Source organism: Pterocles gutturalis, unplaced genomic scaffold (assembly GCF_000699245.1).
Source record: "Pterocles gutturalis isolate BGI_N339 unplaced genomic scaffold, ASM69924v1 scaffold2675, whole genome shotgun sequence".
Taxonomy (NCBI): domain Eukaryota; kingdom Metazoa; phylum Chordata; class Aves; order Pterocliformes; family Pteroclidae; genus Pterocles; species Pterocles gutturalis.
The window spans coordinates 1-13,615 of record NW_010143076.1 but is presented as its reverse complement, the minus strand read 5'-3'; the positions used below and the strand labels follow the sequence as shown (position 1 = coordinate 13,615).

Here is a 13,615-nt window from a genome sequence, read left to right as displayed (position 1 = left end):
CTCAGTTTAATAGAATGTGTGAACAAATTGCAGTTGGCTAGACTTACATCTTGAAAATAGGCTATTGCTGTTTAATAATTTACTACTGTTATAATTTTAATATAAAATATAAGAGTGGGTGTCTGTATGTAAAGAAAAAAAAAATATAGCCATGAGATAAAAAGCTCTATAATCATCACTGGGTTTTTTAGTAGAACAAATATGCCAAACATGTTTTACAATGTGATCAAAATTAGATTATTAGTAGCTGTTTTCTTTATACTTAAATAATTCTGTTTGTTGTTAGGCACCAGTATCAGTAGTTTAGTAATTTGTTTAAGATAGCTATTTCTGCTAAAACAAAGCTGCTGAAGTTTCGACAGCAGTGATAACTGTCCTTCTGCATAGCAAATCCAGATTCATAATACACAAAGTTTTCAAAGCAGCTTTGCACACTTTTTGAAGGATTAGCTTACATCTATATCATATGTCAATATATTGCACAGATTTATTAAAATAACTTTATTGAGTTTGTGAAGTCAGGCACACAGAAAAATGGGATATAACAGAAAAAAAGGTGGAAACCTAATGTGATTCCCTCAGGAAGGTATGTTGTAGTGTGCTGTGTAATGACACAACAGTGTACTGCTTTGCTTTGCTTTGCTTTGCTTTTCCACTGGACCAGTGCCTTACTTACACAACGTGGGCACTGATCACTTAATGAATGGCTGAGTTCCCCCTGGGTTTCTTTATAATGCTCATAAGGAGTCTGAATGTTTTGCAGATAAGAGAACTTTTTTCACAACATTTTATTCACATTTTACAAGTGAGGAATTGAACTTAAATTTTAAGACACCATTTGGGCACCAGAGATCTGATTTCTCAGAGTAGTTAGTGTTTTATAGGTTCAGAAAAAAAAATCATTGATCTCAGTTGCAGCTGTGAGTAGTCAACACTTCTCTTTATGAACAACAAAAAGTGTCCAAATTTCAAAGAATCATAAAGGTTGGAAAAGACCTCAAGGATCATTAAGTCCAGCTGTCAACCCAACACCACCTAACTCACTAAACCGTGTCCCTAAGCACCACTTCTACACGTTTCTTGAACACCTCCAGGGATGGTGACTCCACCACTTTCCTGGGCAGCCTGTCCAATGCCTGATCACTCTTTCAGTCAAGAAATTTTTCCTAATATCCAGCCTAAACCTTCCCTGGTGCAACTTGAGGCCAAGGCAGTCTGGGATGAAGACAAGTTCTGTCATGTACCGTGATGTAGTCACTCACATAGATCATTAGCAAGACTGGTGCCATTAAGTCCATAGTATAAACACCTCCCACTTTGAAAGGGGAAGTATGAAAATAACAGATTTCTCTCTGGTGTGAATCAATACCAAAGGAGATAGTTGCAGCGCCCTGAGTTTCACAGTTGTTTGCTGTCAGGAGAGATACAGTAAGACCTGGGATGACAATTATCTGGACATTTTATTATTTCCTCTATTTCAGTTTCACAGTGCTTCAAAAAAAATTAGATCTGTTGGGTGAAATTGCTATTAACTGCTTGAAGTGTGAGGTGCAGGTGGTCTGTCGGGGTACGTACCCAAACAGCAGTGTGGGGTAGATAGACTTCACTCTCACCTTCCCTGACAGAGATGCGCAGCACGTCGCCTTGTCTGATCGTGCAGCAGCAGCACCCAGAAGTGCATTCATGCGTGTGCCAAAGTCTTACGGTAATCTAGGAGGCAGCCTGGCAGTTACTGCTAAACCAGCAAGGGGAACAGCTTCTGCTGCTGCAACTCAGACGAAAGTTGTCAGGGTGAGACAGATGTTTGCACTGGATGGAAAAATACTCTAGCTGCCAGTTGACACCCAAGATATTGGTTGAACAACACTGATAAGCAATCTGCAATTAGAACATTTACATTATTGTCATTGCTGTTGCAAGGATTTAAGGAACAGCAGTGTCCCAGGACTAAAATGAGAACAATAAGAAATCTTGAATTAGGTGAGCAACAGCTATTTAGGAAATTAGGAAATTCTGTTCATTGCTACTTGTTCCTTGGTCTATCGGGACTGTAAGAAAAATAGTATCTCCTCAAATTCTGACGTTGTTTCAGGCATTAAGAAATGCCTAAGATATAGTAGGCATTCATGCCTTTCATAGAGAGGGCAGAGCTGTTCTGTGGTTTCTATCACCCTTACCCTCCATGGCAGAATTTCCTCAGTTAACCTTCAATTCAGTGTTAGTTTAATGTGTCTGATAAGATCCCACACCACTGTGGAGGATGACTGTGCGAGAGAGCAGCTCAGGTGGAGACCAGGACTTGTCAGCTTTCTTGGCCAACTCCTATGAAGGACTGGTATCTGTGAGTTACCATCTGAAGATGCAAATAAGAAAAGGCCTTTTTGGAGGAGCTGTGAGAGAAGGAAGCATGTGAATGTGGGCTGGGAACTGCTTGCGAATGCTACATGCAGTGAATTACGGATCCTCTCAGCAGAACATTTTTTCTGTTACTTTATCTGTGAGAAAGATGACACACACATGGGGAAAAAGAAAAAACGAGACTAAACCCATAAGTGCCATCAACACATTTCATCTCCAGGTGACTTACAGCCAGGTGTTATTTCGGAAGCCACAAATAAGATTAAAAAACCCTCAATTTGGAAGTGTTAAAATAGCTATTAGTAAAGGATGAACAATGGGAAAGCCGTAAATCTTAGAAATTCTGAATACCTGTAAGTCATAGGCAATGTCCCTAGAGTATGAAAGGTTTTTAGATAACCCATCACTTTATATGACTGGAGAAGTACAAATGGCAGTAGTGATTTTAAACACAGTTAAATAATCTTCCCAGAAACCTAACAGTCATTAATGGAGGTTAATATTTTTTTTTGTTCTAACACCTTAGTTAGTCTGATAGCAATCAGCATCTGGTATAATGGCAATCAGTATGAACAAACGGCTTGCTAGGATGAGGACGAGGAGAGGTACAAAACAATGCTAAAATGACCAAGAAGAAGATAAACTTACAATAACAGGAGAGACTAAAAAGTTTGCTAAAATGCAGGCGAGACAAAAAATTTTGCTAAAAAAGGAGGAGAGACTAAAAAATTGCTAAAAATTATAGAACAGAACTGAGAAACCACTATGGAATTGAGATTAAAATCATGATCCTGCATCCATAAAGCCTCCTACACATATGATCCTATAATGATGGTGATATGTTAGGACAACAGCACAAACGATATATATTAAATTACAAATTAATGATTTGTACCAAATTAAAAAATCAGAGCAGGGTTCAATTTCAAATTCTTTGAAAGAAAAAAAATTTTTATTATTTTTCCTATGATTAGATTGCATGTGTGTGTGTTTTTTGTGATAAAGTTGTAGTAATTTTTTGCATTATGGGTTTGTGTTTCTTCACAGTTCAGGACGGCAGCTAAGTGAAGTCTTCATTCAGCTCCCATCTAGGAAAGAATTACCAGAGTATTATGAATTGATTAGGAAACCAGTGGACTTCAAAAAGATAAAGGTAAGAACCTTTACTGGAAGTGGAGATTCCTCCATTTATTTTTGTTATGCAGAACGCTGATCATGAAATCATCATTAAAATTACAACATGAATATTGCATGTACCTGTATTTGTGGCTTAGATTTTAAACATTGTTATACACCTTGCTAGGAATTTTTAGTCTATTGCAGTATATCACTGCAATTTCAAAGTAAAATCAAAATGTAGCAGTGCAATATGAATGACACTTTCAGAGATGCCATTTCAGTGGTTTTTTTACAAAGACCTAATTGTGAATCTGTAAGCCCATCTTTGGTAAAAACACAGTGTTTGTGAAGGTTTAATGTTCTGGAGGAATACAGTCATCTCTAAACTAGCATCACATCTTGGAACAGGCAGGTCAGATCCAAACAGATTGGCAGATGGGGTTTAGGCAGCTTGGTGCATGGTAGGTGATACCATAACTATGACTTTCATTCATGTCACAGCTTATTTGTTTCTGTGCTGGAAGAAGAGACCAGAACTGCTTTTACCAAAAGAGCTTCATTTCTGTTGATTTTGCCCCTTCCAGTTCACGCAGCAATTGCTTAATTTTTACTTTATTGCCCTGGAGTATTTTTTGGGGTAATATGTTAAGAATACATTTTAAGACATTTTGATTGTTTGTTTTAAACAGATACTTGTCTTGATGCTTAGGTAAAATTTTTAAAGAGAAAGCTTTGAATGTGTTGAAATCAAATATTAATTCAGTGTCCTGTCTGCTGTTTTTATTTCTGCAACACTGTCCATCTGTTTCTCCTCCTCAATGAATGCAACAGGAAAGAATTCGCAACCATAAGTATCGCAGTCTTGGAGACTTGGAGAAGGATGTCATGTTGCTGTGTCACAATGCTCAGACATTCAATTTGGAGGGATCACAGGTTTGAGTGAAGCACTTTGTGTTAAACATACCGGTCTCCCCTACTTACTGTTTAGAGTGCTTGTGGATTGTTACTTCATGTATATAAACCCTGTGTTTTAATTCTTAGTATGAGTAGAGAAAAATGTCCCAATTCTTAGAATCATCCAGAATTCACTTGACACAGCTGCAGTGTGTGCATGCAGAGAAATTGGTTTTGGCTCTAATTTTGAGATCAGTTTTTTCTGATCTGTTTGTAGTTTAATGCTGCTGTAAGACTATTGTAATCTATGGTAAAAGGCACATCATCTTGAGTTTACCACAGTGGATGGGAGAAGGAGATGTAACAGTACAGTTTAGGACAGGATGTTGAGGAAATACATCATTGTGAACTCTTCAGTTCTGCTAATGGAAGATAAAAATTCAAGGTTTGTCCAGCAGTAAACCTTTGTATATGAAGCTTTATACTCTCTGAACATTTTGTTATTTTTTTTTTTTAATGTTGAGAGATCAGTGTCTGTTTTAAGAGACAATAATAATAAATCCCAGATGAGTCTTGGAGGTTTAGAAGGCAAAATCTCTTATCTGAAACAGATGTTTCACACACGTGAATGTGCCCAGTGTGGTGTATTCATAACGACACTGACACAAAAGGAGAAACTACAGAATCTGGATGACAGATGGAAAAGTTGTCTCACAGTACAGTGAAACATAGTAATAAATTATTATTCTTATTGATGTGATGCAAACACAATGTTAAATTGAAACAGAGAACGTGAAGACCATTCCCATAACGTGCAAGAGGGAAAAAATTATGTTAAAAGAAATGTAAGTAAAACTAAGCTGAAGGCTGATGCTGCCAATAGTAGTGCATCCTGCAAATTCCTAAACATTACTGATGTCCCTTAGGTAGATAGGGGAGTTTATATTAAAATTTGAGAATTAAAAGTTAAAATGAGCGTGCAATAATTATGAAGAGTTGTTGAATACAGCTTATAATTTGTGATTATTTTTGCTATCTAGAGACAGAAAATGTTTTCTGTAATATGTTTGTGTGGTATTTTTACTGTCTTCAGTTATACGGAAACGACCTATAAATAAATCAGCTAAAAATATTTTAATAAGAAAATTAATTATGATAGGAAACATGGGACAAGATTTTGCTACATGTCCAAATATAAATTTCCAGCTTACTGCTTAGTCACATAGCAGTGCAACAGCTATAAATTTCTAATTGTTTTAAAAAAAAAAAAAAAAAAGGAAAAAAGGAAAGCTAATACCAAAAGTATCACTAGGACTTTAGAAAATGGTAAAAGTTGGCAGAGGAGGTCAAAAGAGGCAAAGAAAAATTGGTAGCTAAATGGGAAAAATAATGAAATTATTCTCATCACGATGAGTCAAGTTGGGAAACTGGTCTCTTGTTAGGCAGAGGTGGTAGAATTGACAGGAATAATTCGGAGTGGCTAGAAAAGTTCTGTAGATACTACCGCTCTGTTTGGAAATAACTCAACCTGTATCAGAGCGTTACAGTATTATTTTCCATTCCAGTGTACCAACATGTATTGGGTTTGCATGTCAAGGTTTTGGTAGCACGGGGCTACAGGGGTGACTTCTTTTGAGAAGCTGCTAGAGGCTCCTCCTACATTCCATAGTGCCATTGCCAGACAGCTCCAAGATGGGCCCAGCGCTGGCCAAGGCCAAGCCCATCAGCTGTGGTAGTGCCTCTGTGATAACACATTTAAGAAGGGGAAAACTGCCGCACAATAGCAGCTGAGGGAGAGGAATGGGAATATGAGAGGAACAACTCTGCAGACAGAGTCAGTGCAGAAGGAGGGGGAGGAGGTGCTCCAGGTGTTGGAGCAGAGATTCCCCTGAGCTTGTGGTGCAGCCCGTGGTGAGATAGCCATGCCCCTGCAGCCATGGAGGGTAACGGCAGAGCAGATCTCCACCTGCAGCCTGGGGAGGACCCAATGCTGGAGCAGGTGGATGCCCAAAGGAGGCTGTGACCCTGTGGGAAGTTCACACTGGAGCAGCTCCTGGCAGGACCAGTGGAGCTATGTGGAGATGAGCCCAGGCTGGAGCAGGTTTGCTGGCAGGACTTGTGACCCCGTGGTGGAACCATGCTGGAACAGTCTGTTCCTGAAGGACTGCACCCTGTGGAACAGACCCACACTGGAGCAGTTTGTGAAGAACTGCAGCCCGTGGGAAGGACTCATGTTGGAGAAGGTTCATGGAGGACTGTCTCCTGTGGGAGGGACCTCATGCTGGAGCAGTGAAGACTGTGAGGACTCGTCCCCCTTGAGGAGGGAGGAGCGGCAGAGACAATGTGTGATGGACTGACTGCAACCCCCATTCTGCATCCCCCCCTGCTGCTCAGGGAGGGGGGAGAAGGTAGAGACACAGGGGGTAAAGTTAAGCCTGGGAAGAACGGAGAGGTGAGGGGAAAGTGTTTTAAGATTTAGGGGTTTTTTTCTCATTATCCTCCTCTGATTTGATTGGTAATAAATTAAATTAATTTTCTCCAGTCGAGTCTGTTTTGCCAGTGACAGTAATTGGTGATTGATCTCTCCATGTCCTTACCTCAACCCATGAGCCTTTCTTTGTAATTTCTCTCTCCTGTCCAGCTGAGGAGGGGGAGTGATAGAGTGGCTTTGGTGGCCACCCAGCATCAAGTCAGGGTCATCCCCCACACAGCATTAATCACTATAGCTAGTATTACTTCTGATAGTGTGAAGCCCAAATAACTCTTATTTAAGGTTTTTTTAGATTTCTTTCTGCTAAGTTCTCATACCATTCATTTTGATTTCCAGAGAATTGCAGGACACTTCGACAGCAGTCCTCCAGTTTTTAAGGCTACCTCATGTTCTTTGTTATAGTTTGGGTCCACCTTTGCTCTGACATACCAGTTCACTTCAATAAAAACTAGATTATTTGCGTGTGCACCCAAAACCAAAAGGCTAATTCAGGCAGTTGTTTAAATACACGGTGGCTTCAAGTGAAATTCTCTTTGTTTGCTCTGTTAGTATCTTGCATGCTGCTTTTCCTTGGAGTGAGCTCAAACCTTATGAGGTGTTTTCAGGGAGACACTTTGTTTTGAGGCTTTTGTCCTCAATATAGCCTCGCTATTTGAAAAGTTTTTAGTATTGTAATGGTCAAATGAAGCACAGACATATAAGGAATTAACAATAGTATGTACCTGTTGAAACAGAAGATTTGTCAGGAGTGTTCTCATTTGTCGTGACGTTCTGTTGTCATTGCTGCTCCCTTTTTGAAGGAAGTTCCACTGTCATTGCTGCTTGCTTTTTTAAACGTCTTTGAATTGGCTTTCAGTCAAAATAAGAAAACTTTATTTGCACAGATTTTTCTGAAGTGGCCCCAGTGTTTTTCTGGATCAAAATAGATACTGAATATTACAAATAATTGTGCAGTAAGAAGGTTAAAATCATTTTTTAAAAATGCTTTATTTTTCTAGGAAATTCTGCTTAATAGCCTGGGTCACAGTGTTACCTTAAATATGTAGTGACCAGCATTAAAAAAATATGATGTTGTACGATTCCTGAATTCTTTTTGTCTTAGAAAGGTGTTTGGTCTGAGAAAGGACAGCAATGTTAGTTGAAAGAGTCATTCCTAAGAACAATGGAATATGCTAAGCCTATGCATAAGAAAAATAAATGGTCCTAAGGACAAACTCAGGGGCTTCTACCAATAGCTGACTTGAAAAGAAGTAGGTATAAGAGAAAGTCAATAATCATTTGAGGAAGGAAGCTGTGGAATCTCACAGCCCACTAATGTTGTAAGACAACAGGAGAAAGGCCTTTTCAAAATATTCATTATCATTATATATATGTCAAGAAATTTTACCATGATCGAGAGCAGTCAAACATAACAGAAAGTGCAGTGGTACTTACAGAATGGGGAGCAATCTGCAGGGAGAGACAGTTTTTCTAAGAAGGATTGGGCGGTCAAGTGAAAAAAGAGAGATTGCATTTTTCATGTGAAGTATCCTGAACAAAGTTTTTCTAATTCATTTTGTTGAACCTGCAAAGTATTACAGCAGTTTTATTGGTTTTAAGATACAGGTTGCATAATGGCAGCCAAAAATCCTTCCATTATTTTTCTCACAAGTACTGACTGTCCTTCTATACAAGAAAGTCTGGAATTTAGCCAGAGCAGTAGTATGACAGCCAAGGTAGTTCAAATGATGATGATGATAAAACCAAATACAATCTATGACTCTCTACACTTCTGTTAACTATTCTTAATTGTCTAGTGCTGAATAGTCCAGTGCTTGGCTTCTGACATTTTGCAAAACAAAATGTACAAGTTTATTTGTTAAGGTGATAATGAAGTACCAGATACTCAGCAAAACAACAAGATTTTTATTGTGTTAATCTGAGAAATGTGCTACTAGCCAAAGGTAGTCCGCTCACTCTTGAGAGCCCCCTCATGCTTGAGGTTAAAGAGAAAATCTGATGTACCTAAGATACTTAACAAGCTACAGAATGTTTGAGAACAGGTGCTAAGTTTAGAATAAGCAGCGGTTACAGGTTTTTTTCCAGTGTTCGTAGATCTGAGAGGAAGGGAGGAATGAGCTACTTGGCATAAATTATTTTCCTTGTAGCCACTTTGGATTTCAGAAAAAAAAAGTAAGGATAATTAACATGAGGGTTAGCCATTTGTCATTACCAACTGTATTGCTAGACCATAACCCATTTTTTAATTAAGGTGCTTACTGCTGAAATCTGTTTCTCTGGCAGTTTTTCAAAGCTGTTATGATCTAATTAAAATACACAATGGTTCCTGTGTTAATAAAAATAAAAACACTCTAACGGGGCACTTTAGATGTAATACATTTTAAGAATTGTACTTTTGTGGCTCACTATTGACAGATTTCTTTATTTAGAGCATGAAAAATTAACGTTGGCATTTCTTGTAAAATTCAGGCAAGAAGCATTGATATTCAGTATTTGAAAAGGCCATAGACTCTGTGGGTTTGAACCAGAAATTAAGGTCCATGCTGTGAATGTTTGATATTGCTTGACTTTACAGTTCTGACACATATTTGTATTTGTACTGTAGATCTATGAGGATTCCATTGTTCTTCAGTCCGTATTCAAAAGTGCACGACAGAAGATTGCCAAAGAAGAAGAAACTGAGGATGAAAGCAATGATGACGAAGATGATGAAGAAGAAGAGTCAGAATCAGAATGTGAGTCCTCTGCTAAATACTGAAAAGTGATTGCATCTAGGGATGGAAGGAGAAGTTTTCCAGTTTCTGCATGGAGACTGATTATAAGGTTCTGTTTTCCATTGGTGAAAGTAATTTCTTACTAAATTCGCTCCTTTGGGTGTTAACATTCAGCTTAAGTCTTTTGGCTGTATGTTCTGGCTGTACCTTTTAGAGTATAGTAAACTATTTTTAAGCCAGAAACAAATCACAGAGGTGCTTTGTGGAAGCAGATCTAACTGGCCATGAGTGTTTGTAAAACCTTCTGTTTCTGTTCATGTTATTTGTAAACAGAAGTGCCTGGAAAGGCTAGAGACAGTGTTTATCCGTGAGTGGTCAACCTTCAGGCGTGGTGTGACATAAAACTTATCACTTGATTAAGAAGCAGAAGATATTGCAAATATTCTTCAGTGTGACAAAGACTAAGTGAAACTCCAATTGTTTCAGAAGCAGGAGATGACACTCATTCAGTCCCTGCAGACTTGGAAGCATGATACAGCAGAAAAGGAGGGATCCCTTCATTCCACTTTCTGCCGCTCAACATATCTGCCCATACTCTATAGCTACCCTGTCTGTTTAGTTACAGAAACTGTAGTACTTGGCCCTGAGCTATTCTTCCGAATAGGTTAAGTGGGTGTGCTAAGCATTCAACATTAGCAGTTCATTTGGAAATTATATTCTGGAATCAGGAATTTAACGTGTTCTTCAGAAAGGTGTCAACTCAGAATTTGTCAGTCACTTCCACATAGCATTTCTAAATAAAAATGTAAAAAAAAAATTCTGTTTGTACGGAGGATAAATATTTCTATGTACAAGGAAAAAATATTTGTAGATGTTTATCTTCCCACAAGATCATATACAACCTGTCACCATGCATTCTGAAAATTAAAAGTAGATGGACATGGCCAACTTAAAGTTATTCTTTAGCGTTTAATACAAATTATTGTTAAAACTTCCGGGAAGTAGAGAAATAAAAGCAAATATTTCTGCTTCATCATTCCACGGTCCAGATGAAGAACAGAGGGGAATATCTTTTCAGGCTGGTAGCAGGGATGAATATCTGTGAACAGAGACAACATTTTAAAATTGATAAGTGAAAGTTACATTCATGTATGCTGTTAAACTTTTTGCAGCAAAATCAGTGAAAGTCAAAATCAAGCTAAATAAGAAAGATGAAAAAAGTCGGGAGAAAGGAAAAGGCAAGAAGAGGCAAAGCCGAGCAAAAGCCAAGCCTGTCGTGAGTGATGATGATAGTGATGAGGATCAAGATGAAAATGTAAGTTTTGTTCACTAAGACTATGGAAGTGGTTGCAGTCATTGCGTCTCTGCCCTGTCCTGCTTGCTGTCAGAATTCTGAACTATTCATGCTTCAGCATATTTTTAATCTGTATTGATCATCTTGAGAGATTTGGGCGGGGGTGTTAACTGTATCTGGGTGTGCTTATGAATCTGGTCTCAGTGCTGAAAGACAAAATGTCTAATAAGTTTGGAGCTTATTTCTTGGAGCTCTTCCTACTTTTATTGAACCTTTAAAACTCATGGTCTGTTTGCTTTTGTCCACAGACAAAAAAATGTTAGCTTGATTGGTTTTTTTTTTTTGGTGGGTGCTTCTACTATTGCAACAAATGAAAACAGACTTCTTCCCAGTTATGTTTAAATGTCTGAGTAGAAAGAAAGATCTGGTGTGTCTTTCCTTCTCTAAAGAAGTCTACAGTGATTAAATGAAATGTCATGAAAGAGAAATATTAGATAACATAATACCTTTCTTAAGGCTATCTTGATTTGTCAGTTTAATTGTCATTTTTCTTCCTTTTTCTTCCTTTTTCTTTTTTTCCTTCTTTAACAAATTCCACAGAGCAGCTGGCAAAGAATTTCTGACTTGTCTTGTGTCTCTTACCTCTAGGACCAGTCGGAAGCAAGCGGAAGTGATGATGAGTGATCCATAGGGTTTATTTTCTTGGCAGAACTGACCCCTTTCCCTTCTCTTCTCCCTTCTCCTACTTTACACCCAGTGAATTCATTTTGTCAAATAGACATTGGGTTGTTTCTGTATTCTCATTCTCTATAAATTAGCTTTAGGATAGTGCCAGACAAACATATGATATCACGGTGTAAAAAATGAAAAAAATGTAACATATTGTGACCTAATGGGCCTCAAAAGATTTAAAAACAAAACAACGAAAAAAACACTTTTGATGGAAAATGTGGATTGGTAGTATATTTCTATGGGCTGGTTTTAACTCAGTAATGGTTTGATTGTGCCTGGTTTTATAATTTGATAGGATGTTTTTCAGTGGCATCGGAAAGACAAAAAAAGAAGTCTTTTGTAGCATTGATAACCAGGAGAAGCCATTAAAAGCAACTGGTTATTTTATTTTTCATCAGGCACTTTTCAAAGTTTTTATTCGTTCTGTATTGTTTTTTTACACTGTGGTACATATATGCAACTTTGTTTAATAGCTTATAAATGTACAGTAGTTAGCCTTCATCCACCTTGTCCCATATACGTTTTTCCATTTTATGCTTGATGATCTTCAGAAAAATGCTTTTTGAATTATATCAATTTTATGTCTACTGTAAACTTTGCTTAACTTTTTTTTCCTCGATTAAAAAAGTTGGATTAAAAAAATGCTATTCAATATCGCAATCTATATAGTGTAATGGATGGCTTCTTTCATCAGACTGATCTTCTGTGTTACCAATGTGGATTATCACCTTTTCCCTAAAGTGTACTTAATCTTTGCTTTCTTTGCACAATGTCTTTGGTTGCAAGTCATAAGCCTGAGGCAAATAAAATCCAGTAATTTTGAAGAATGTGGTGTTGGTGCTTTTCTAATAAAGAATTAACTTAGCTCAATAGATGCAACTTTGTGTTATGAGTTCTACAAAAACCTTTTTATGGTAGGGGTGAGAGGGCAGGAATGTCTCCTGTAGAGAGGTCCACTGTGGTCTGTCCTGAATGTAAAATATGAACTCATTCAAATACCATAGAAGTATCTTCAGAGATGGAGAGAAGGTATGCAATACATGTTAAAATAAAAATAATAAAATTGAAGTAGTAAAATAATACCTGGAAGTAAAAGTGTAGTTCATTACCTAATTACAATTGAAGTGATTAAGCAAGAAAATAAACATTTCATTGTCTTTCAGGAAATACATATCTATATGTCTCAGTGGGCATGAATACAGTTAGTTATGCAGGCAGCCAGCCCACCTGTACATCAGCTTAAGTATTATCTTGAGGTATCAGGGTTGTGGTGCACTAAGATGTGGTAGTGTAAACATTTGAACTACAAATCTACAGTTAATGTTGCTACTCTATAAAATCAAAACTTCTTAGATTTTAATATATATTGAGTATAAAATGCACAAGCCTAGGAGGCGATTTGTAAACAGAATCATAGAATCATAGCGTGGCCTGGGCTGGAAAGTACCTTAGAGATCATCAAGTTTCAACACCCCTGCCACGGGCAGGAACACCTTACACTAGCCCAGGTTGCTCAAAGCCTCATCCAGCCTGACCTTCAACACCTTCAGGGATGGGGCATCCACAACTTCCCTGGGCAACCTGTTCCAGTGTCCAGAATTTCTTTATAACAGCTAATCTAAATCTGACCTTTTCCAATTTAAATCCATTACCCCTCGTCCTGTCACTACATGGCCTTTTAAATCCCTCCCCATCTCTCCTGTAGGCCCCCTCCAGGTACTGGAAGGCTGCTATAAGGTCCCCCCGGAGTCTTCTCTTCTCCAGGCTGAACAACCCCAACTCTCTCAGCCTGTCCTCATATGGGAGGTGCTCCAGCCCTCTGATCATCTTCATGGCCCTCCTCTAGACCCGCTCCAACAGCTCGACGTCCTTCTTGTGTTGGGGGGCCAAGACCTGGACGCAGTACTCCAGGTTGAGTGTCACGAGAGCAGAGTAGAGGGGGAGAATCATCTCCCTCGATCTGCTGGCCACACTGCTCTTGATTCAGCCCAGGATCCAGTTGGCTTTCCAGGC

The 13,615-nt window shown here is 38.4% G+C and overlaps 1 protein-coding gene across 2 annotated transcripts in view; it reads left to right on the top strand.

Annotated features, from left to right (window-relative positions):
* Nucleotides 1–12,426, top strand: part of SMARCA2 (SWI/SNF related, matrix associated, actin dependent regulator of chromatin, subfamily a, member 2) — an 82,386-nt gene extending 69,960 nt beyond the window's left edge. For both annotated transcript variants that reach the window (XM_010084570.1, XM_010084571.1), the window contains 5 exons: nucleotides 3,406–3,511; nucleotides 4,309–4,410; nucleotides 9,468–9,597; nucleotides 10,749–10,891; nucleotides 11,519–12,426. In XM_010084570.1, the coding sequence (XP_010082872.1) occupies nucleotides 3,406–3,511; nucleotides 4,309–4,410; nucleotides 9,468–9,597; nucleotides 10,749–10,891; nucleotides 11,519–11,554 (517 nt within the window). In that variant the 3' untranslated portion in view covers nucleotides 11,555–12,426. The remainder of the gene's footprint in view (nucleotides 1–3,405; nucleotides 3,512–4,308; nucleotides 4,411–9,467; nucleotides 9,598–10,748; nucleotides 10,892–11,518) is intronic.
* The last annotated feature ends 1,189 nt before the right edge of the window (nucleotides 12,427–13,615 follow it).